This window comes from Scyliorhinus torazame, chromosome 11, assembly GCF_047496885.1.
Source record: "Scyliorhinus torazame isolate Kashiwa2021f chromosome 11, sScyTor2.1, whole genome shotgun sequence".
Classification (NCBI taxonomy): Eukaryota; Metazoa; Chordata; class Chondrichthyes; order Carcharhiniformes; family Scyliorhinidae; genus Scyliorhinus; species Scyliorhinus torazame.
In genome coordinates, this window is record NC_092717.1 from 167,258,257 (window position 1) to 167,284,284 (window position 26,028).

Here is a 26,028-nt window from a genome sequence, read left to right on the forward strand (position 1 = left end):
ACGTGTCAGCCCAAACCTGAATGTTGTCCTTGTCGTGTTGCATTTGTACATGGACTGTTTCAGTATCTGAGAAGATGCAAATGGCACTGAACATTATAATTGTTCAATGATCAACAGATATCCCCACCTCTGATCTTCTGATGGGGAATGTCAGGATGAAGCAGATGAAGATGCTGGGTTTAGGATGAGGATGGTTGGGACACTGTTCTGAGGAATTCCTGCAGGTTTATACAGGGGTTGAGATACTTGGCCTCCAACAACCACAGCCATCTTCCTTTGTGCTCGTATGATTTAAGCAGTAGAGATTTCTCCCCGATTCTCATTGACTTCAACTTTGTAAAGGCTTCTGTATGCCACCCTCAGCCAAATGCTGCCTTGATTTCCAGCATAGTCATACTCAGGTCTTGAATTCAGCTGTTTTGGCCCAAGACTGTAATTGTGGTCAAGGGTTTAGTGGCCTTGGCAGAACTCAAACTAAGCATCGTTGAGAATTTCATTGCTGGGTAAGTACCACTTGAACCTCTGCTGATGATACCTTCCATTACTTTGCTAGAATCTCTACAGTACAGAAAAAGGCCAGTTGGCCCATCGAGTCTGCACCATTCCTTTGAAAGACCACTCGACCTAGGCCCTATAACCTCCCCCTAAGGAGCAATTTGGCATGTTCAATCCACCTAACTTGCATATCTTTGGACTGTGGGAGGAAACCAGAGCACCTGGAGAAAACCCACGCAGACACTGGGAGAAAGTGCAAACTCCACACAGACAGTCACCCAAGGTGGGAATCGAACCCTGGTCCCTGGTGCTGTGAGGCAGCAGTGCTAATTATTTTGCCACCGTGCCGCCCTGGTTGAGAAGAGATTGAATAAAAGCATTGAAAACCATTAGGGAATTGGACCGAGTGAATAGGGATAAACTGTTCCCTTTGGTAGTGGAAGAATCAAGAACAAGATGGCACAGATTTAAGGTAATTGGCAAACAAAGCAATGGTGACTTACGGGAAAACATTTTCAGGAAGCAAGTGGTTAGGATCTGGAGTGCGCTGCTTGAGAGTGTGGTGGAGGCTGCTTCAATCGAGACATTCAGGGGAGGATTGGGTGATTATCTGAAAAGGGAGAATGTGCAGGAATACGGGGTGAAGGCCCGGAAGTGGCAGTAGGTAAATTGCTCCTTCAGAGAACCAGCACAGTCAGGAGGGGCTGAATGGCCTCCTTCTGTCTTGTAACTGTTGTGTAATTCTGTGGAACTGTAAATTTTTGCGCTTTTCCTCATGAACAGAGAAGTCGCTTCACGATGTTATGCTGTCAGAAAACAAATCTCAATTTTCATTGTTTAAAATGATCAATCCTAATTTGTATCTTTTCTCTTTATTTAATTTTCACAATGCGACTAAAACTCTCTGGTTCTGGACAAATTTTACTGGAGTCACAAACACACTGGGAAAATCCCCTTTATTTTCCCTTTCCAGATTTCATGGTGATATTTCCAGCTGAGAGGAGTTTTACGGAAACTCCTGTGTTCGTTGGAAAATATCCAATTGGTTAGATGTAAGAATGTTCACTTGATAGCTCAACAGGTAAATATTTTGTGTGGGTGGTTCTGAGCAATGCTTGGAAAGATCACAGAATCAATCCCTGAGCTGGTTCAGTTCCTCAGTAACAGCATTGTTGGAGATTATAACTGGTTACGGTTCCCCAAGCTAATGTGTGACCCTTGCGGAAAAGTACAGTAGTTTACTTGGCCTTGATCTGTCCTACTGCTGAATAAAAACCCATTTCTGTTATATTATACTTTTCACACCTTCACAAATGTCCCAAAGCACTTTAATAGCAATTAATTACTTCTGAAGTGTTGTCGCTTTTTTTATGGAGGTAAATGCGGCTGCCAGTTTGCATAGAGTAACAACCTACATATTATCAAATTTATTACAGTTAATTTTACACCCTGTCAAAAGTTGGTCCAGATAGTTTGCACTACTGTCAATTTACAATGATTCCTATCATTTACCAAAACATCTCTAATTTTAAATCCTTCCCTTCATCTTTAAATTCCCCCACAGTTATATTACACCCAATTTCTGCAAAAAAAACCTTTTGTTCAATGTCAGCCTTGAACTTTCCATTCATCTAATCCCAGTCTCATTAACTTTCAGCTTCTCCATATTCACCCCAATCATAGGTGGCAGATATTTTAGCCATGAGTCCTATGGCTGGATTTAGTGATGGTGGCAAGGGTCCTGCTGACAGCCCCAAAAGCAGGAGTGGTGAGGTGACTCCACTTTGGTGGCAAATGGGACCCAGTGCTGTAGCTTGTCAGCGGAAGCCAATTGGCCCACTTGAGCAGTTGTCCCTATTAAGGACAGCTTCCTGCCCCCAAAAGGTGCTGGCTAATCAAAGGCTTCATCAGCCTTAGCATAATTATGGGAAACATCAATGAACATAAGCCTCACAACCAAGTAAGTGGGATCTGGGGGCACTGAAGCCAATCAGGCAGCCTCTGATAAATGAGGGGCAGGGTGTAGGGGGTTGTTGTTGGTGACGGTTGTGTGGGCAACCATTGCCACTAGAGGCCAGTCTGTGGGCCAAAGAGTGCCCTAAAAGAAGGAATTCCGCTCGCACAAACCCCTCCTTCTCATGTCCCAGAGCCCCACCTGGTCTGTCATATTCCCCACCATAGGCATAATGGCAGGAAGACAACAGGCGCTCCACCAGCTGCTCCCCTGGCCATTTTACGGGCCCTGAAGACCATCTGTCTGTCCCCAGAAGGCTGGTAAAATCCAGCTCCTAAACGTCTAACTCTGCCCCTTATAGACATACTCAGAATTCCCTTTCTAATTGTACGATTTGTTTTCCATACATCATCTTTGAAGTACCTTACAATGTTTTGATGTTAGGGATGCTGCCTAGATGGAAGGTTGTGGTGTTGATCTGACATGTTTTTAGGCTGCTGTTTGAGGAGAGGATTTTGGCTGTGTTACAATACCTTGGGCTAGTGCACGGTCAATTCCAGCCCTACTTGACTAAGTGAGTTAACCAATAATCCTGAGAAAAATACCCGAACATAGGAAACAAAGTAATTGGTCCCTGACTGCCCAATAATCACAGTCACCTGAGGCGACATTCTCCGACCCCCCGCCGGGTCGGAGAATCGCTGGGGGCTGGCGTGAATCCCGCCCCCGCCGGTTGCCGAAGTCTCCGGCACCGGAGATTCGGCGGGGGCGGGAATCGCGCCGCGCCGGTTGGCGGGCCCCCCCCCGCTCGATTCTCCGGCCCGGATGGGGCGAAGTCCCGCTGATAAATTGCCTGTCCCGCCGGCGTAAATTAAATCACCTACCTTACCGGCGGGACAAGGCGGCTTGGGCGGGCTCCGGGGTCCTTGGCGGGGCGCGAGGCGATCTGACCCCGGGGGGTGCCCCCACGGTGGCCTGGCCCGTGATCGGGGCCCACCGATCCGCGGGCGGGCCCGTGCCGTGGGGGCACTCTTTCCCTTCCGCCTCCGCCACGGTCTCCACCATGGCGGAGGTGGAAGAGACTCCCTCCACTGCGCATGCGTGGGAAACTGTCAGCGGCCACTGACGCTCCCGCGCATGCGCCGCCCGGAGATGTCATTTCCGTGCCAGCTGGCGGGGCAACAAAGGCCGTTTCCGCCAGCTGGCGAGGCGGAAATTCCTCCGGCGTCGGCCTAGCCCCTCAATGTTGGGGCTCGGTCCCCAAAGATGCGGAGCATTCCGCACCTTTGGGGCAGCGCGATGCCCGTCTGATTGGTGCCGTTTTGGGCGCCAGTCGGCGGACATTGCGCCGTTTCCGGAGAATTCCACCCCAGATTTGTAAGATTAAACTCAATTATTGTTTATTTATAACCAAACCTATAACAAAATGTGCAGCAAATACAACTGATGAACTATTATTTCATTCCTAATTCCCCATTTAACTTGTCCCCACCCTATATATATATATATATATATATTTACTTTTTACACACACACGACAGACAAACACAGAGGGGGAAGAAAGGGGTAAAAATCATTAGTAAAAGGGGAGGTGTTTCAGCTGGTGGTTTTTGGCACCTTTCTGCTCTCCAAACTTTGCTTTCAGTTCAAGGTTTTTTACTGCAGATTCATTCAGGTCCCTGTAGCTTAAGAAATACCGCACTCACAGTCTTTCTGGAGGGGACACAGAGGAGAGAGAGAGAGAGAGTCCTTGTCCCTGTGCTTCCAGGAGTCAAACTGAGCTCGTTGGGCCTCTGAAAATCAGTCCACTGAGACAGGATTCAATCGCTACCTGCTTCTGGGCAGAGTATGGCCTTTTGGGCCAATTCATTGTTCCCCCCCCCCCCCAACCAATCAATCAAACCAAGTCCCCCCCCCTCTTTCTCTCTCTCTCTCTGTCACTGAAAAGTCTGAAGTTCCTGTTCAAACTAGCAGAATGTTCTCTCCTGTAACTTTTGAATTTCTAATTCTCTTTGCTGCTTGACTTAACGATATACGTCCATTAATCACCCATGGATCAAAAATGGTGACGACAAAATAAAAGAAAAGGGAAATAAGACATTAAACAGGAAGGACCCTTACAGCTTGATGACCAAAGGAGATTTGCTTTTCTTTGAAGTCTTTAGCATACATCCAAATCAACCAGCAGTGTTGGGAAGATAAGGATGCTGGTCTCAGTCCTATCTGAAAGATGGCTGCTAAAACCAATGCAGCACTTCCTATATACAGCTTTGAGGGTCATTTGATGTTTGATTACCTGTTCAGCTCCTAGCATGTGGCTTGAACCAGTACCTTTCTGACTTAGAGGAGGGTGGTTACACGCACTGAATAAAATTGATCAATTGGCTAATAACATCAACCAAATGCCAGCTTGATCCAAGTTTTTATGAGGTATATCAAATGAATTCTAATTGTTGACTGTAGCGACTGTAGAATTATTTTGTGTTCCAGATTGAAATATTGGGATACTTGCACGCTTTTTGCAAGTCAGGCCACTGAGTTAAATTATTCATATTCTGAATAATGTAGATCTTTGTGTAATGGTGCCTTTGGGGCTTCTAGTTGCACTTTGTCTATGGGTTTACAAAATGTATTCTAATCAGATGGTGGTAATGAAAGTGTGCAAGTTATATTTTCCGTAATCATGACTATTTCAATTTGTTTTAAAAAAGTGTCATTTCACCTTGTCAGGGTTCTGTTGCTCGAATCCTGTATGCTTAATAAACATCCTAATCAGTAAGTCTTTGAATGTGTTATTTTTCAATGTGGCCCCATAATTGTCAATGAAAAATATCTTTGTGCTTGGGTGCGGTCTCCATGCAAGAACGTTTGATCGCTTCCTGGCTCTTCCCCATTCCTTGCTATCTCTCTCTTGAGTGTCAAAGAAAATGCTTTTGTGAATGGTTTCAATATTTTGTTTTTGTTTCCCAAAGGGAAAGGAATAGTCTGTTGAAGGAAGCAGAGGTCTTGCACAGAGCCAGATTTTCCCATATAATCCAAATTTATGGTATTTGCAATGAACCTGAATTTCTGGGCATTGTGACGGAATACATGAGCAATGGCTCTTTGGACCAACTCCTTTATCAGGTATTGTGATTAAGTGAAGATGCTCCTGTTATTGTTATTCTATGCACATTGTTGACATGTAATTCCTTATAACAAACATTGGAAAGAAATAATAATTAAAAAGGAAAGAAAGCCTTGGACTTGTACGATGCCTTTCATAACCTCGGGAAGTCCCACAGCACTTTTTTTAGAAAAGATTTAAAACTTTCACAATAAAGAACAAAGAACAAAGAAATGTACAGCACAGGAACAGGCCCTTCGGCCCTCCAAGCCCGTGCCGACCATACTGCCCGACTAAACTACAATCTTCTACACTTCCTGGGTCCGTATCCTTCTATTCCCATCCTATTCATATATTTGTCAAGATGCCCCTTAAATGTCCCTATCGTCCCTGCCTCCACTACCTCCTCCGGTAGTGAGTTCCAGGCACCCACTACCCTCTGCGTAAAAAACTTGCCTCGTACATCTACTCTAAACTTTGCCCCTCTCACCTTAAACCTATGCCCCCTAGTAATTGACCCCTCTACCCTGGGGAAAAGCCTCTGACTATCCACTCTGTCTATGCCCCTCATAATTTTGTATACCTCTATCAGGTCGCCCCTCAACCTCCTTCGTTCCAGTGAGAACAAACCGAGTTTATTCAATCGCTCCTCATAGCTTATGCCCTCCATACCAGGCAACATTCTGGTAAATCTCTTCTGCACCCTCTCTAAAGCCTCCACATCCTTCTGGTAGTGTGGCGACCAGAATTGAACACTATACTCCAAGTGTGGCCTAACTAAGGTTCTATACAGCTGCAACATGACTTGCCAATTCTTATACTCAATGCCCCGGCCAATGAAGGCAAGCATGCCGTATGCCTTCTTGACTACCTTCTCCACCTGTGTAGCCCCTTTCAGTGATCTGTGGACCTGTACTCCTAGATCTCTTTGACTTTCAATACTCTTGAGGGTTCTACCATTCACTGTATATTCCCTACCTGCATTAGCCCTTCCAAAATGCATTACCTCACATTTGTCCAGGTTAAACTCCATCTGCCATCTCTCCGCCCAAGTCTCCAGACAATCTAAATCCTGCTGTATCCTCAGACAGTCCTCATCGCTATCCGCAATTCCACCAACCTTTGTGTCGTCTGCAAACTTACTAATCAGACCAGTTACATTTTCCTCCAAATCATTTATATATACTACAAAGAGCAAAGGTCCCAGCACTGATCCCTGTGGAACACCACTGGTCACAGCCCTCCAATTAGAAAAGCATCCCTCCATTGCTACCCTCTGCCTTCTATGGCCTAGCCAGTTCTGTATCCACCTTGCCAGTTCACCCCTGATCCCGTGTGACTTCACCTTTTGTACTAGTCTACCATGAGGGACCTTGTCAAAGGCCTTACTGAAGTCCATATAGACAACATCTACTGCCCTACCTGCATCAATCATCTTAGTGACCTCCTCGAAAAACTCTATCAAGTTAGTGAGACACGACCTCCCCTTCACAAAACCGTGCTGCCTCTCACTAATACGTCCATTTGCTTCCAAATGGGAGTAGATCCTGTCTCGAAGAATTCTCTCCAGTAATTTCCCTACCACTGAAGTAAGGCTCACCGGCCTGTAGTTCCCGGGATTATCCCTGCCACCCTTCTTAAACAGAGGAACAACATTGGCTATTCTCCAGTCCTCCGGGACATCCCCTGAAGACAGCGAGGATCCAAAGATTTCTGTCAAGGCCTCAGCAATTTCCTCTCCAGCCTCCTTCAGTATTCTGGGGTAGATCCCATCCGGCCCTGGGGACTTATCTACCTTAATATTTTTTAAGACACCCAACACCTCGTCTTTTTGGATCACAATGTGACCCAGGCTATCTACACCCCCTTCTCCAGACTCAACATCTACCAATTCCTTCTCTTTGGTGAATACTGATGCAAAGTATTCATTTAGTACCTCGCCCATTTCCTCTGGCTCCACACATAGATTCCCTTGCCTATCCTTCAGTGGGCCAACCCTTTCCCTGGCTACCCTCTTACTTTTTATGTAAGTGTAAAAAGCCTTGGGATTTTCCTTAACCCTATTTGCCAATGCCTTTTCATGACCCCTTCTAGCCCTCCTGACTCCTTGCTTAAGTTCCTTCCTACTTTCCTTATATGCCACACAGGCTTCGTCTGTTCCCAGCCTTTTAGCCCTGACAAATGCCTCCTTTTTCTTTTTGACGAGGCCTACAATATCACTCGTCATCCAAGGTTCCCGAAAATTGCCGTATTTATCTTTCTTCCTCACAGGAACATGCCTGTCCTGTATTCCTTTCAACTGACACTTGAAAGCCTCCCACATGTCAGATGTTGATTTGCCCTCAAACATCCGCCCCCAATCTATGTTCTTCAGTTCCCGCCTAATATTGTTATAATTAGCCTTCCCCCAATTTAGCACATTCATCCTCGGACCACTCTTATCCTTGTCCACCAGTACTTTAAAACTTACTGAATTGTGGTCACTGTTACCGAAATGCTCCCCTACTGAAACATCTACCACCTGGCCGGGCTCATTCCCCAATACCAGGTCCAGTACCGCCCCTTCCCTAGTTGGACTGTTTACATATTGTTTTAAGAAGCCCTCCTGGATGCTCCTTACAAACTCTGCCCCGTCTAAGCCCCTGGCACTAAGTGAGTCCCAGTCAATATTGGGGAAGTTGAAGTCTCCCATCACCACAACCCTGTTGTTTTTACTCTTTTCCAAAATGTAATATCAATGTAATGTGGTCACTTACAATGTAAGAAGTGTGAAAACCTAGTAAGTGTGCAACATAACATGCTAATCTAATGAAACTTGGACTTTAAACTGCACTGCATGATCAGAGATAGATTTTTATCTTGACGAATGAATATTTAGATTTAATCCATTTAACTTGGTTACTGGATCATTATATGCCTAGTTACCAAAAATTAATGGTCACATTAATTTTTATGTTTTATTTGAGAACAATTTTCCTCTCCATTGATATGGATTTTAAGTTATTGGTGTAATCTTCCCATTGGGGTTTATCCTTTGGCTCTAAAACTGTCATCAACTAGTCTAGCTGTACCATACCGTTCAATCTTTTCATACGGTACAGAATCGTGTTTTACCGATGTAGCATTTTGTTTCCATAGCTCATGTGCTTTAAGATTCAGGTATTACAGATTATGCAACGGAGTTACTGGGTATGAGATTGTACAATGCCCATATCCAACGTCCAGCCACCAGTGTAGTACTATTATGACAAGTGTTCACGTGTTTGCTAGACACTTCCTCATAGAGGAAATGCACTTCCATACTCCTGTCTCTCTAGTGCCATTCGCAATGGCTGCTTTGAGTCAGGCATTGATTGGAATGTGGAAGAAAATTGTACACTGGCCCTCATTGACAAATGTAGGGTGAAAAATACTCTAAAGTGGTTCTGTGTACCTGCAAGAGAGGTTGATGGAGGTTTAATGCATTGATGTGTTTGTCGATATATGAAAACTGGATTTTTCAACGTTACATTTACAATTAAACTGGCTAGGCTAACAATTAACATGCTAAACCATTTCTACATTTAAACTACTCAGAAATGTTACATTCTGTCGAGGAGTCTGGTGCATAAAGATTTATTTTTTCAGATGAGTTATTTTCTAAAAGCAGACCTGTATTTTTCTGATGCAGAAAGAAACTTATCCAACACTGCCTTGGTCATTGCGCCTTCGCATATTATATGAAATTGCACTGGGGGTGAATTTCCTTCACAACATGAACCCACCATTACTGCATCACGATCTGAAGGCACAGAATATTCTGCTGGATGGTGAATTTCACGTAAAGGTAAGAAATGGTCTTCAATCAGAATTCAGTATTGTGCAATAACAATAATTGAATACTTTAACTTGAATAATTGGGACATTTTAATAACCGTTTAAAATTTAGGATCTTTGACGGTTTTCAGTTGTTCACTTTTGCCAATACTGGCAGATATTTACCTTCCCCTGTGCAGTTCTTTTCAATCATTTGTTTGTTTCTGGACATCAACATCACCCACATCACCAAGGCCATGTTTGACAGGGCACTTAAGTGCACTTTTGCTACTGATGAAGCCAGTCAGAATGCGAGTGCCCTCCGATTTGCTGGTCTAGCTGAATTACCACAGATGCAGGACAGGGGCTCATGGATTTCTCTGTGCAGTCTTATAAAGTCCAGCATTCGTGACAATTGAAAAACAAGGATTTGAAATGTGACAATTTCACTGAACACCCTTGTGCAATGACAATCCCTTTGCTTTCTTTTCCCATGACTGCACTCTTCCATAATGCAATTTCAGTTTGGGGATGGTGGTTGTTTACCAGAGCGAGAGGCAGGCTGCTGTTCTCCCCCTCTGATTGGTCAGATGCTCATGGCCAGCAAGCTCTGGATTTTGCTGTCCATAGGGGCCCATCAAAGACTGCCTCAGCTGCACCCATTCAGGAGCAGATTTGGCCATTGAGATATGAGTCAGCATGTGGGACTTTGACTGGGGACAGCAAGTGGTGAGGAAGGGGAGCACTTTGAGCAGTCTCCTAACTTCCATCTGACCATTCTTTGTCTCCATCTCATGATCCACTCTCACTTCCCTGCCAACTAAGAGCATCAAATGGCCAATATGAGCCTACTTTAAGTTGTCATTCTGACTGTAGAAGTCATTAGCGAAGGCAAGCATGCACTTGGTGATCTGGTTCTACATGGAGATGATCACTCCTATAATAGAAGCAGACCTCAACTCAAAGGCTTGAGACATCATGGCATTAATTCCAGAGGCAGACGAGAGGTATCTCTCGGGACTTGTGCACAGTGTCACTGAAAGGGCTGACAGAAGGTTACACATTTTCCGTTGCTGCACCAAAATAGTTCTCTTTAAAGATGACTCCCAAGGCTTAGCACCTGCATCTGCTAGGAATGCTCACCCTCCAACACCGACTCTCCAGTGCTGTCCATCGCCTGATCCTGCTCACTTGTGATGTACTCCTTCACAATGTGACATCCCAGCTCCCGCTCTTGGCGAGGGATTTCTATTTGCACAGGAAGTGTTGTTTCATCAGTGAGTGACTTCCTTCATGAAGAACTCATCCTGCTCCAGCACCAGCTCCTGTGGCACGCTGGAAGAACCTGTGGGAGGTCAAAGACATGAATCTGAGGTGGCAAAGTGAGAGGGTTCTAAGTCATCATTGTGCAGACCATATTTCAGAGCCCACTGACATCTTGGGGACAATTCAGCAGACTCAAGTTAAAGTCTGCTGAATGGCACATTTGGCGGGTTGTTTCTTGGTGGGTACAGTGCCAAGAAACATCCTGCTATTCAATGGCACTTTGCCTTTTATTTTGGTGAATATTTTCCCACCATGCCCACAGTTAAAGGAATTTCAGGTCACCAGTTCACCAGCGGTAAAGCCTCCTCAGAGATTGGGGTGTCATCTTGTCTGGCCGCCCCCATCTTTTCTCCCCACACCCTTCCTAGTTTTTGTGACCCGATCCAGGGCCCAACCCTCGGCAGTGGCAACCTGGCACCTGAGCAGCCTGGCATTGCTGGTGTGGAACTGTCAGGGTGACCGGGCGTCACTGCTCACATGCCAGATTGGTAGTGCCAAGGTGCCCAAGTACCAGGAGGAGTGCCAGGGTGATACCCTGACCTGTACCTGACCACCCGGGGGTCTCCAGTGGCCTGGGAGGACTCCCAGGCACAGCCACACCGGATGCCGGGTGAATTTGGCATCCATGTATTTAAATGAGACCTAAGGCCTGCACGGAGCCGGATTTGGGCCTCGCATGTGATTCTCCCATTGTGCCCAGATTCGTGCCAGGCGCAATGGGGTCACTGAATTGCGGCCAAGGTCTATATTGGAGCGTGTCATCTGCCATTTGGCTATGTTATGTTTAATTCTGTCACCAAGGGTAGCTGGGCGGCCCCCATCTCTTCATAGCCATGGCCAGACATTTGGCTACCTGGCTTATCTACAGCGCCTTCTCTGCAACTGTCCAGAGTCAGGATGTCTGGTGGATTACCCTGTCCTCAATCCCTGGCTAACCCTGCTGTTCTGTTCTCTCTAGTGCAAGGAGAGAGAAAAGGACCTTCAGAGTGTTGTGTTATGCAGCTTCGGATAACACAGGCTGCTACTTGATGCAGTCTTAACTAAAGGATTCTCCAGACTCTGAAATGAGTTCAACGTGTTTATTGAACTATTAACACAGTTCTCAAATGAGTTTAACTCTCTGATAGTCTAACTGTAGTAACTCAGTCTAACTGTACCAGCTTGCTCTAAGCCACATGCTGGGGTGTGATGCTGCTGATCAACCCTGTCTAACTCTCCAGATGTCTGTCTGTGGAAAGAGGCAGGGTGTGAGTGCCTCATCGCTTTTATATTGTTTATGTCATGCCCCTTGTAGTGATGCCACCTCTGAGTGTCCTGACTGCCCATTGGTTGTGTCCTATTCTGAGTGTTCATTGATTGCATGTTTGCATATCATGATACAGAGGATGAAAGAATGCAGGGGGTTACTGTGAGGAATAGATGTGACATTGCAATAAGATATTGGGTGAGTGACAGTAGTGCTGGTCAATCAGGTTTATGACGAGGTGCCTGAGCAGTGAGATGCGTGAGGAGCCCGGGAAGGTAATGTAAGGAAGTTTGCACTAGAATGTGGAATTCCAATCACCTTTCCTTTACTGATTGGGTCATTAGATCTTTTGCAGCCCTGTATCCACGCGGGGGCTGGTTTAGCTCACTTGGCTAGATAGCTGGTTTGCAATGCAGAGCAAATCCGATAGCATGGGTTCAATTCTTGTACCGGCTGAGGTTATTCATGAAGGCCCCGCCTTCTCAACCTTATCGCTCGCCTGAGGTGTGATGATCCTCGGGTTACATCAACACCACTCAGCTCTCCTCCTCAAGAGGGAAAGCAGCTTATGGCCATCTGGGACTATGGCGACTTTGCTGTACCTTATCCAAGAGTGAGACACTGAGGTGTGATTCAGTGGGACAAAACAGAGTCCAGTTTCGGGCATGTTTAGTACCGAGAAAGATCCCACGATTCAATGGCACTTTGCCAGTTTTTTGGGGGCTTTAGCAGAGAGCACCCGTTGAGGCCATATTCCATCATTTTCTACACTGACAAACTATGCTTACCAGTACAGAAATCGTACTCCTGGATCAGAGTGCCATTTTTAAAGGCTGCCCTGATCTTTCAACCCCCATCGGTGACGTCACCATGAGCTCCAGGCCCCCCACTGCACCCAACATACCTCTTCCGGGGTTCTCAAGCAACCCCTCACGCCTTGTCTTATGGGCAAGGCATACCGGGCCCAACACCTGGCATGGGCAACCTGGCACCTTGGTACTGCCACCCTGGCAGTGCCTGGATGGCACTGTCAGGCTTCCCTGATGGAAGTACCAAGGTTCCATGCTGGTAATGCCAAGGCATCTGGGTGCCAATGAGTGCCAGGGTACCACCCTGCCCAGAGCCCGACCACCCGGGGGTCTTTATTGGCTTGGAAAAAAAAAACATCATGTGCCGTTACGCCTGGTTCACGTTTCTGCAGTTCAGGGCTAAACGGCACCCTGGTAAGGTCTCGCAGGCCCTTAGGTCCTGGGCGTCAGGTGAATTGCGCGCAGACATATTTAAATGAGCATAATGGCTCACTTAAATATCCTAATCTGGATCTTGCCCTCGTTCAGATCATGGGGCGTCATTCTCCGACCCCCCGCCTGGTCAGAGAATCGCCGGGGGCTGGCGTGAATCCCGCCCCCACCGGTTGACGAAGTCTCCGGCACCGGAGATTCGGTGGGGGCGGGAATCGCGCGCGCCGGTTGGTGGGCCCCCCCCCGCTCGATTCTCCGGCCCGGATGGGCTGAAGTCCCGCCGATAAATTGCCTGTCCCGCCGGCGTGGATTAAACCACCTTTTGAACAGCGGGACAAGGCGGCGTGGGCGGGCTCCGGGGTCCTGGTGTGGCCAGGCCCGCGATCGGGGCCCACCGATCCGCAGGCAGGCCTGTGCCGTGGGGGAACTCTTTCCCTTCAGCCTCCGCCACGGTCTCCACCATGGCGGAGGCGGAAGAGACTCCCTCCACTGCGCATGCGCGGGAAACTGTCAGCGGCCACTGACGCTCCCGCGCATGCGTCGCCCCGACATGTCATTTCCGCGCCAGCTGGCGGGGCAACAAAGGCTGTTTCCGCCAGCTGGCGGGGCGGAAATTCCTCCGGCGTCGGCCTAGCCCCTCAATGTTGGGGCTCGGCCCCCAAAGATGTGGAGCATTCCGCACCTTTGGGGCGGCGCGATGCCCGTCTGATTGGCGCCATTTTGGGCGCCAGTCGGCGGACATCGCGCCGTTTCGGGAGAATTTCGCCCATGGTGTCTCGCGAGATTATTCATCTCAAGCATCGCGAATCTTGTGAACGGTATCTCGCGATATTCAAGGGCCTCGTCACTTCACCAAGTCGGGCGCAACGAGGCAGATAAATCATGTTCTGTCTGTCTATTTCCCAGCTGCTGGCTCAGTTCTGGCACTTCTGGGATGCTTCCATTTTGATCCTTGCAGCATCCCTTTAAATCGTGGAATGGAGAGGGATTGGGAAACCTGGAAGTTAGATGCAAACGATTTGACAGAATTATAAAGCCACGGACTAACTTGCTGTTGAACTTCTGGTTTCCTGACACACTTGAGAGCAAGTTGGAACTTAACATTCATCCTGGAATGTGTAGTTCACATAATGTTGTAACCAAAATCCAAAAGCTGTGCTTGGTGTCAAAGCTTTTTAATGGAAATTACTAGGTGGAGTAACTTGATTTTAAAATAGATTAATTTGGAGGATATTGAACAGCATATTATTTACCAAAAACACTCAAAGTGCTTTGCAAGAGCTTGATTAAATTTTGAGCATTTCAACGTCCATCGGGTGACTCACTGATTCTCTTCAGAGTAAAAAGGCTTTTTGATCCGAGTGAATTGTATCTCAAAATTCATCAAGTGCACTGCACAGAAAACAAACCGTTTGGCTCAGGTCTAAGCTAGCTTTACATGATCCTCCTGCCAACCTTCCATTGTTGCCCTTTGTAGTCGGTTGTTCAGAGGAGTCTTTACATCTCAAAGGTTAGTATTGGTGGAAGGATTGCCTTTCCTCTTTGCTGACAGAAAGTTATTCCAGCTCAACCTCAGTGTGCTGCCAGTGCCATGTGCTAAATAGCAAGACGATGATTGGATGATCCATCTTGGCCTCCTCCTGCAGGATACATTGTCATCGATGCCAGATCTCAGCCAATTTTATTTACATAATGTTGTGTTAGAAAACGGTGGTGCAGTGGTTAGCACTGCTGCCTCACAGTGCCAGAGACCGAAGTTCGATTCTGGTCTTGAATGACTGTGTGGAGTTTGCACCTTCTCCCCGTATCTGTGTGGGCTTCCTCCGGGTGCTCCAGTTTCCTCCCACAGTCCAAAGATGTGCAGGTTAGGTGGGATTACAGGGAAGGGTTTGGGCCGTGGACCTGGGTGGGGTGCTCTTTCAGAGGGTCAATGCAGACTCTTTGGGCCGAATGGCCTCCTTCTGCACTATAGGGAGTCTATGGATACAGCTGAACACTGGATACAGCATATCTGTGGGCCCCAATAACATCTACAGTAGCGATAAAGATTTGTACTTAGCACTAGCCTTGTCTCTAGCGAGGACGATTCGTTACAGCTATTCACTGGCACTACTCAAGAAAATTGTAAAGTTGTCCAATTGTGTCCTTATCTATAAAAAGCAGAACAAATCCAATCTGACCATTTACCACCCCATCAATCTGCTTTTAATCATCAGTAAAGTGATGGAACGAATGATCAGCAATGCTAAAAAGAAGCACTTACACACCAATAACCTGTTCACTGATGCTCAGCTTGGGTTCCACAAGAGCTAGATGACTCCAGAACTTATTAGAAGTGAAATGGATTCTGGAAGTGAAGTGAGATGACTGTCCTTGACATCGTTCAACACATGACCAAGGTGCAGTATTAAGGAGTAAATTGTAGTAATAGAAATCAGGGAAAGAATTCTCCACTGACTGGTGTCATATCATGCACAATATTTAATGACATTGCTATCATCCAAATCCCAATGAACAACTTCCTGGTGGATTCACCATTGACCAGACACATTCACAGATAATCACAGAATCCCTGTGGTCCAGAAGGAGGCCACTGAGCCCATTGAGTCCGCACCAACCCCCTGAAAGAGCACATCACCCAGACCCGATCCCCACTCTATCCCTGAAACCCCACCTAACCTTTGAAGAGACAATTTAGCATGGCCAATCCACCTAACCTGCACACCTTTGGACTGTGGGAGGAAACCCGAGCACCCGAAGGAAACCCACGCAGACACAGGGAGAAAGTACAAACTCCGCACAGACAGTGACCCAAGGCCGGAATTGAACCTGGATCCTTGGCGCTGTGAGGTAGCAGTGCTAACCATTGTACCGCCCTGCGCCAACCTCATAAATATTGTGGCTACAAGAGCAGGTCAGAGACTGAGACTTCTGTAGAGAATAACTCACTCCTGACTCCCCAAAGCCTGTCCACCATCTGTAAGGCATAGGTCAGGAATATGATAGAATGGATGGATAAGTGCCTGGATAAATGCAGCTCCAAAAATACTCCAAAAGCTCAACACCATCTCGAACAATGCAGCCTGCTTGATTAGCATTCCATCTACCAACTCAAAACATTCACTCAACCCACTCATGATGCAATTTGGGTTCAGGGTGTAGCATCTACAAGAGAGACTGCAGAGGTTTGCTGAAGTATCTTCAAAAGCACCTTCCAAACACTGGGACTTCCAAACCTAGAAGGACCAATTCAGCTGCATGGGGACACTACAAATTCACCTCCATGTCACACACCACCCTTTACTTGGAAATCTATCTCTATTCTTTATTGTTGGATAGAAATTCGAGAACTACCTGTTACAACACTGAGAGGACCTTTACCACACGGATTGTAAACGTTCTAGGAAACAACTTACCACAAACTTCTAACAGGTAATTAAGAATGGGTATTGAATGCTGGCCTTGCCATCGACATTGACATCCCATTAATGAATGGATATTTTTTAGAAATTCAATCAAATGGGTTTTATTTCCGTCTTATCCCTTTAAGGACATTCAGGCATTCCAAAGTCCTTGCTTTCTCTAAATCCTGTCATGTTAATAATGTGACTTTCCTCTGTTTAAACAAAAGACTGATTTATTTTGTATTTAAAGCATAGGCATATTTGGCTAGCTGAGTTCAATGTTGGATTTTTACTGTTTGTTTAGATTGCTGACTTTGGACTGTCAAAATGGCGCCGTTTGACAATGAGTAAATCATCAGGCTTTAAATCTCCCACAGCAGGAGGGACAGTGATCTACATGGCTCCAGAGCAGTATGAGCCGAACAAAGCAAAGCGTGCAGATGTAAAACATGACATGTACAGGTAAAGTTAGATGGTTTCTTAACGCTTCAAGAATTGAATAAAATAATTAATTTGAATGGTTTCTCATTATTATCTCTTGCTTATGATTGACACATCATGATATTTGATGCATTTTTGTTCTCCGAACAAAAAAAGAATTTTGCCATGCGGCTAATATTAGTCGAGAAATGTGGTGATTAATCATAGTTTAATACCCCCATCTTCTGAGTTCTGAAACATCTGGGGGGGATTCTCCGTGAACGGGGGGGGGGGGCGCACCAGCGCTGAGGAGTGGCGTGAACCACTCCGGCGTTGAGCCGCCCCGAAGATGTGGAATCCTACGCACCTTCAGGGGCTCGGCTGGCGCCATGCCAAACGGCGCCGAAGGGCCTCCGCCGGCCGGCGCATGCGCGGGAGTGCCAGCGTGTGCTGGCGTGATCCCAGCGCATGCGCAGGGGGTTCTTCTCCGCACCGGCATGGCGGACCGTTACAGCGGCCGGTGCGGGGGGGAAAGAGTGCCCCCACGGCACAGGCCCGCCCGCAGATCGGTGGGCCCTGATCCCGGGCCAGGCCACTGTGGGGGCACCCCCCGGGGCCAGATCCCCCCGTCCCCCCCCCGAGGACTCCGTAGGCCGCCCGCAGAGCCAGGCCCCGCTGGTAAAGACTTGGGGCGTCATTCTCCGACCCCCCAGAGGGTCGGAAAATGGCCGTTGGCCGCCGTGAATCCCGCCCCCGCCGGTTGCCGAAGTCTCCGAAGGGAGAAAAGTCGGCGGGGCGTTAATGTCGCCGCTGCCGCGGAGAATGTCACGGGTCTGCGCAAGGCAGCCGATTTTCGGCCTGCCGATATTCTCCCTTCCGGATGGGCCGAAGTCCCGTCGACGTGATGACCGTTCACGTCGACGTAAATTAAACCTCCTTTTCATCGGCGTGACCCTGTGCTCCAGGTTCACGCCGACCAGCGTGGAGGTGAGTGACGGCCTGGGGAGTTGGCTCTGGGCAGGCAATGGCGTGGCTGCAGTCTGAATGCGTGAGGAGAGGTGTGTCTCGGGTTGTGTGTGTGTGCGGCGGGGGGGTGGGGTGGTGGTTAGAGTAGGCTGGGCTCCGGGGGAGTGCCGGGAGGGGGTCCGTGCCGGGGAGGGGGATGGGGGGTCCGTGCCGGGGTGGAGGTTGGGGGGGGGGGGACCGTGCCGGGGAGGTGGATGGGGGGGGGGCCGTGCCGGGGAGGGGGATGGGGGGGATCCGTGCCGGGGTGGAGGTTGGGGGGGGGGTCCGTGCCGGGGAGGTGGATGGGGGGGGGGCCGTGCCGGGGAGGGGGATGGGGGGGATCCGTGCCGGGGTGGAGGTTGGGGGGGGTCCGTGCCGGGGTGGAGGTTGAGGGGGTGGGTCCGTGCCGGGGGGGGGGGTCTGGGCCGGGGTGGAGGTTGGGGGGGGGGGTCCGTGTCGGGGAGGGGGATGGGAGGGGTCCGTGCTGGGGAGGGGGATGGGGGGGTCCGTGCCGGGGTGGAGGTTGGGGGGGGGGTCCGTTCCGGGGTGGAGGTTGGGGGGGGTCCGTGCCGGGGTGGAGGTTGGGAGGGGGGGGTCCGTGCCGGGGAGGGGGATGGGGGGGGTCCGTGCCGGGGTGGAGGTTGGGAGGGGGGGGTCCGTGCCGGGGAGGGGGATGGGGGGGCGTCCGTGCTGGGGAGGGGGATGGGGGGGCGTCCGTGCTGGGGAGGGGGATGGGGGGGCGTCCGTGCTGGGGAGGGGGATGGGGGGGCGTCCGTGCTGGGGAGGGGGATGGGGGGGTCCGTGCCGGGGTGGAGGTTGGGGGGGGGGGGGTCCGTGCCGGGGTGGAGGTTGGGGGGGGGGGGTCTGTGCCGGGGAGGGGGATGAGGGGGCAAGTGAGTTGGTCCACCTGGCCAGGTGCCAGACTCCAACAGTTGGACCCATGCGGTCCATGCCACCTGGCTGGGGGGAGGAGGGGATATGGGCAATGATGACATGTCGTCGTTCCCCTCCCCCCACCAGGCCGTCATGTTTTCAGATCATCCAGCGATGTTGGCCGCCGTGGCGGCAGCCGCTCATGTCTATGTTGCCCTGGATGAGGAGGAGGAGCGTGCCAGAGAGGCGGCGCAGGCTGCTGCAGAGGGGCAGGCGGCAGCCGCCCAGGCTGGAGGGACACCTGACCGACAGGATGAGGAGGGGGAGGAGGACGTCGCGGCCCCACGGCAACGGAGGCACCCGAGGGCGCCCCGTGTGTACCGGCCCAGGCAGTCATACCAGGACCTCACGGACCGGGAATGCAGGAGGAGACTCCGGATGAGGCGGGAAACCGTGGCACACATCTGCCACCTGCTGGCACACCTGTCACCGCATGGCACTGGCGGGGGACACCCTCTCCCCGTGTCCGTCAAGGTTACGGTGGCCCTGAACTTTTATGCAACGGGGTCATTCCAGGCACCGAGTGGGGACCTGTCCGGCATATCGCAGACATCGGTGCACCGGTGCATCCGGGCAGTGACAGATGCCCTATATGCCATGGCGCACCGCTACATCAGCTTCCCCGTGGACCGGGCCAGCCAAGATGCCCGGGCCGTGGGCTTCTCTGCCGTGGCCGGGTTCCCCATGGTCCAGGGCGCGATCGATGGGATGCACGTCGCCGTGCGGCCACCTGCAGATAACAGGGCTGTGTTCACTAATAGGAAGGGGACCTATTCGATGAACGTACAGGTGGTCTGCGACCACCGCATGATGATCCTGCACGTCTGCGCCCGTCACCCAGGCAGTGTACACGACTCATTCGTGTTGTCACGGTCATCCATCCCCGGCATGTACGAGGGACGCCATCCCCGGCTGAGGGGCTGGTTGCTGGGCGACGGGCTACCCATTGCGATCGTGGCTGATGACGCCTATACGGAGGCCACGCAATGAGGCGGAGAACCGCTACAATGATGCCCATGTAGCGACAAGGGGAGTGATAGAGAGGTGCTTTGGCGTGCTGAAGATGCGTTTCAGGTGCCTGGACCTCTCTGGGGGCGCCCTCCAGTATCGGTCAGATAGGGTCGGCCGCATCATTGCGGTGTGCTGCGTCCTGCACAACATAGCCCAACCGAGGGGCGATGTGCCGCAGGCAGAGGAGGGCAGAGTGGAGGAGCAGCAGGAAGAGGCGCAGTCCTCCCCAGATGAGGGGGATGAGGGTAATGGTCAGGGCAGACGGGGTAGACACAGGCGGGTGGCTGTCCACCGTTACCGGCTGGCCCAGCGGGCACGGGACAGACTGATAGACGCCCGCTTCACTGACTAGATGGGCGTGGGAATCGGGTAGTATGGCCACAGAACGCACACCATGGCAACGGCCGACCACCCACACCCCCCACCCATCCATCCACCCAGCACCCTCACCACCCACCCCACCCGCATGCACACCACCCCCCCCCCATTGCCGATCCACCTGCGGCACAACGGGCCGGGCTCACACAGTTGCAGGTGAACGCGTGTCTATCGCAGGCCATGGAGGATGATGACAACCCGCCCTGCGGTGAGCTCCTGGCTCCACATCGTTGGACTATGTCTGACCCATGGCCACAGTACCACCATCCACCCGGACCATCCCTGCATGCGGCTGTGACACTGCAGCGCACGGTCCCATCCTCTGCCCGGGGGATAGAACATAGAACATAGAAGAATACAGCGCAGTACAGGCCCCCCGGCCCACGATGTTGCACCGAAACAAAAGCCATCTAACCTACACTATGCCATTATCATCCATATGTTTATCCAATAAACTTTTAAATGCCCTCAATGTTGGCGAGTTCACTACTGTAGAAGGTAGGGCATTCCACGGTCTCACTACTCTTTGCGTAAAGAACCTACCTCTGACCTCTGTCCTATATCTATTACCCCTTAGTTTAAAATTATGTCCCCTCGTGCCAGCCATATCCATCCGCGGGAGAAGGCTCTCACTGTCCACCCTATCCAACCCCCTGATCATTTTGTATGCCTCTATTAAGTCTCCTCTTAACCTTCTTCTCTCCAATGAAAACAACCTCAAGTCCATCAGCCTTTCCTCATAAGATTTTCCCTCCATACCAGGCAACATCCTGGTAAATCTCCTCTGCACCCGCTCCAAAGCCTCCACGTCCTTCCTATAATGCGGTGACCAGAACTGTACGCAATACTCCAAATGCGGCCGTACCAGAGTTCTGTACAGCTGCAACATGACCTCCCGACTCCGGAACTCAATCCCTCTACCAATAAAGGCCAACACTCCATAGGCCTTCTTCACAACCCTATCAACCTGGGTGGCAACTTTCAGGGATCTATGTACATGGACACCTAGATCCCTCTGCTCATCCACACTTTCAAGAACTTTACCATTAGCCAAATATTCCGCATTCCTGTTATTCCTTCCAAAGTGAATCACCTCACACTTCTCTACATTAAACTCCATTTGCCACCTCTCAGCCCAGCTCTGCAGCTTATCTATATCCCTCTGTAACCTGCTACATCCTTCCACACTGTCGACAACACCACCGACTTTAGTATCGTCTGCAAATTTACTCACCCACCCTTCTGCGCCTTCCTCTAGGTCATTGATAAAAATGACAAACAGCAACGGCCCCAGAACAGATCCTTGTGGTACTCCACTTGTGACTGTACTCCATTCTGAACATTTCCCAACAACCACCACCCTCTGTCTTCTTTCAGCTAGCCAATTTCTGATCCACATCTCTAAATCACCCTCAATCCCCAGCCTCCGTATTTTTTTGCAATAGCCTACCGTGGGGAACCTTATCAAACGCTTTGCTGAAATCCATATACACCACATCAACTGCTCTACCCTCGTCTACCTGTTCAGTCACCTTCTCAAAGAACTCAATAAGGTTTGTGAGGCATGAACTACCCTTCACAAAGCCATGCTGACTATCCCTGATCATATTATTCCTATCTAGATGATTATAAATCTTGTCTCTTATAATCCCCTCCAAGACTTTACCCACTACAGACGTGAGGCTCACCGGTCAATAGTTGCCGGGGTTGTCTCTGCTCCCCTTTTTGAACAAAGGGACCACATTTGCTCTCCTCCAGTCCTCTGGCACTATTCCTGTAGCCAATGATGACATAAAAATCAAAGCCAAAGGTCCAGCAATCTCTTCCCTGGCCTCCCAGAGAATCTTAGGATAAATCCCATCAGGTCCCGGGGACTTATCTATTTTCAGCCTGTCCAGAATTGCCAACACCTCTTCCCTACGTACCTCAATGCCATCTATTCTATTAGCCTGGGGCTCAGCATTCTCCTCCACAACATTATCTTTTTCCTGAGTGAATACTGACGAAAAATATTCATTTAGTATCTCGCCTATCTCTTCAGACTCCACACACAATTTCCCATCCCTGTCCTTGACTGGTCCTACTCTTTCCCTAGTCATTCGCTTATTCCTGACATACCTATAGAAAGCTTTTGGGTTTTCCTTGATCCTTCCTGCCAAATACTTCTCATGTCCCCTCCTTGCTCGTCTTAGCTCTCTCTTTAGATCCTTCCTCGCTACCTTGTAACTATCCATCGCCCCAACCGAAACTTCACACTTCATCTTCACATAGGCCTCCTTCTTCCTCTTAACAAGAGATTCCACTTCCTTGGTAAACCACGGTTCCCTCGCTCGACGCCTTCCTCCCTGTCTGACCGGTACCTGTCTGACCGATGTTGATGGCGGCCCAGGAGGAAGGGGGCAGACTCACCTGGGGCTGAGGTAAGACCACCCCTCACACACACACTTGCGCTCAACGTACATGACACCCCCGCACACTTTGGACAGAGCACAAAGGCAGCTTCTGTAGGTGTAACATTGACTTTAATAACCAAAGGAGTTCATGCACGTGCCCTAGCCCCTAAAACGCATCTGTGCCCTGCAACCGTGCCAACTTACTCAGTGTCTAATTGTTTGGCCTTACGGGCCCTTTGACTACGTCTACGTGGTTCCCCAGACGGTACAGCAGAACTGGAGGTGGACTCCTGTGATTCCTGCCCTCTGACACTGGATCCCTTTGGCGGCCGATTCCTGGGGCGTCCTGGCCTAGATGGGCCAGGCTGCGGCCGGGGCGACTGGGATGGCGAGCTGCCAGCCTGTCCTGCCCGTTGCCCACCCGATGCACCTGGGACGGAAGGGGGGGAGTCCGAGGTGTCGCGGTGTACCGGGACCTCCCCTACAGAGGGAGCCGGGACGGACCACACCACCTCCTCCTCCCTCGGGGTGCCCGATGGCCACCAGGCCTCTACATGGGTGGGGGATGCGAACGGACTGGCCATCCGACGCCCCCCCGACATCTGGCGCTGCCAGTCCTGGAGGCCCGTGCTGGTATCGACAGGGGTCTGCAGGTTTGCAGCCATGGAGCCCAGTGGGTTGGCAAACACTGTCTGTGACAGTGCGACGCCGGCTCTCACATGGCCACAGGTGCCGATGCCCTCAGCGATGGCCTGCAGAGACTGGGCCATGGCCTGCAGAGACTGGGCCATGGCCTGCAGAGACTGGGCCATGGCCTGCTAAGACTGGGCCATGGCCTGCTGAGACTGGGCCATGGCCTGCTGAGACTGGGCCATGGCCTGCTGAGACTGGGCCATGGCCTGCAGAGACTGGGCCATGGCCTGCTGAGACTGGGCTATGGCGTTGAGCGCCTCTGCCATCTGGCGCTGGCACTGGCTCATGGCCTCCTGTGAGAGGGCAGCCATTTCCTGGGCCACATACGCCGCCTGCACGGAAAGCCCCAGGCCTCGCAAACCGTTCCCTATGTCTGACACCGTCGCACCCATTGCCTCCACCGCGGACGCCACCCGTGCGGTGTCGGCCTGGGTGGCACGCATGACCGGCACCACTCCCAGCTCCTGGACGCGGGTGGACTCCTCCACCTGCGACCGCAGCTGCCGCAAGCCGCCCGTCACCCTCTTCGCTCGTCTCCGGGTCGGTGGTTGCATCGGATCTATGTGTGGGTGTGGTAACTCCAGGAACCCGGGATCCATCTGGGCAGCAGATGTTCGCTTGGCCTGGGCTGCCCTCCGACCGCCCGGTCCCTCTGCTGCTCCTACCTCCACCTGCTGTACCGGGACGGCTGTGTTGCGCGCACCAGTGAGTGTACCAGACGCCTCATCACTAAAGTGCCCAACCGTGGTGAGTGTTTCTGCGATGGTGGAGGGTGTTGGTGACAGCAGTGGCGTTGTGTCGTGCTCTTCGTCCCACTCTGAGTCCATGGCACTTTGGGGTGGGGGTTCGTCTGCACCCATCCACTCTGAGTCACTGTCCGGTATTTTGTCTTCCTGGGTAGCGGTGTCCCGGGTAGTGGTGTCCCGGGTGGGGGTGTCCTGGCTCGGATGTGACGGGGGCCTGTGTCTGCCCCCCTCGTCGCTGGGTGGTCGCTCCCGCACGTGACGGGGGTGTCGTCTCCCTGTTGCTCCAGGTCTCTCCGTCTCCCGTGGTGTGCGAGGGGCATCCTGCAGGCGTCGCATGCTGGAGGGTGCGGGTCTCTCCGTCTCCCGTGGTCTCCGAGGGGCATCCTGCGGGCATCGCATGCTGGAGGGTGCGGGTCTCTCCGTCTCCCGTGGACTCCGAGGGGCATCCTGCGGGCGTCGCATGCTGGAGGGTGCGGGTCTCTCCGTCTCCCGTGGTCTCCGAGGGGCATCCTGCGGGCGTCGCATGCTGGAGGGTGCGGTCTCTCCGTCTCCCGTGGTCTCCGAGGGGCATCCTGCGGGCGGTGTGCATCTGCGGGGATGGGTGCCTGGACGTTTGGTCCTGCGATACACAATGAAGCATGCATGGTTAGACATCAGGCAGTGATCAGGTAATACGGGGGAGGGGGATATAGGGGAGGGGGGATATGGGGACGGGCTGTCGGTGGCTCACTTGCTAGTACGCCCCCGACCTCTGCATCAGCAACCTCCCGGTCCTCAGGTCCGCCAGCCAGTTCCAGGGCCCTTTCCAGGTGTTCGGTCAGTGGCCTCTCATCAGCGGGGCCTCCTCCAGTCCTCACATGCTCCCTATTGTTGTGTGCGCGCTTTTCCTGTGGGGGCGGGGGGGTTGGCAGGGGTAAAAGGCAACACTGTTAGGCAGGTATATGAATGCACGCCATCGGTTGCGCGTGCATTGCAGAGGTTAAGGTTAGGGCTGGATTCACTTGGGGATATGGGGGAGGGGGGATATGGGGGAGGGGGATATGGGGAGGGGGGATATGGGGGAGGGGATATGGTGGATATGGGGAGGGGGATATGGGGGAGGGGATATGGTGGATATGGGGGAGATGGGGGAGGGGGGATATGGGGGAGGGGGGATATGGGGAAGGGGGATATGGGGGAGGGGGGATATGGGGAGGGGGGATATACGGGAGGCTCACCCTGCCTGCTCTGACGAGGTCGTTCACCTTCTTGTGGCACTGGGTGCCTGTCCGTGGTGTCAGGGCCACAGCGGTGACAGCCTCTTCCACTTCCCTCCACAGACGCCAGCTGTGGCGTGGGGCAACTCTGCGGCCGTGCCCGGGATACAGGGCGTCCCTCCTCTGCTCCACCGCGTCCAGGAGCGCCTCCACATCGCGTGACTCGAACCTCGGGGCTGAGCGGCGGCCAGCCATCCAGTCAGGTGTTCCGGTCGGGTGGGGGTGAGCCATCACGCCGTGCGGCGCGTATGATGCTGCGCAAGCGAGGATCCCGTTACATCGCTGCTCGCCCATTTCGGGCCGGAGACTATCGACCCCTTTTTCCGACGTGACGCAAGTCGGATTTGCGCCGTTTTTTGCGCCGATCGGCGGACTTTTCGCCGATAACGGAGAATTTCGCCCCTGGTCTAATTTACACCGGCAGTACCGGACGACAGTGAGCGGCCGCTCGGCCCATCGCGGACCGGAGAATCGCCGGGTGGGCCGCCGACCGGCGCGGTGCGATTCCCACCCCACCAAAACCCCGGCACCGGTGAATTCAGCATCTGGCGTCGGGGCGGCAGGGTGGGATTCACGCCGTCCCCCGGCGATTCTACGACCCGGCGGAGGTTCGAGAATCACGCCCC

The 26,028-nt window shown here is 51.5% G+C and overlaps 1 protein-coding gene across 1 annotated transcript in view; it reads left to right on the forward strand.

The window, feature by feature from the left end:
- ripk2 (receptor-interacting serine-threonine kinase 2) overlaps positions 1 to 26,028 on the forward strand; it is a 101,653-nt gene that overhangs the window by 26,202 nt on the left and 49,423 nt on the right. Inside the window, exons 2-4 of the mRNA XM_072467965.1 lie at positions 5,422 to 5,575; positions 9,226 to 9,381; positions 16,872 to 17,029. Of these exons, the coding sequence (XP_072324066.1) occupies positions 5,422 to 5,575; positions 9,226 to 9,381; positions 16,872 to 17,029 (468 nt within the window). The remainder of the gene's footprint in view (positions 1 to 5,421; positions 5,576 to 9,225; positions 9,382 to 16,871; positions 17,030 to 26,028) is intronic.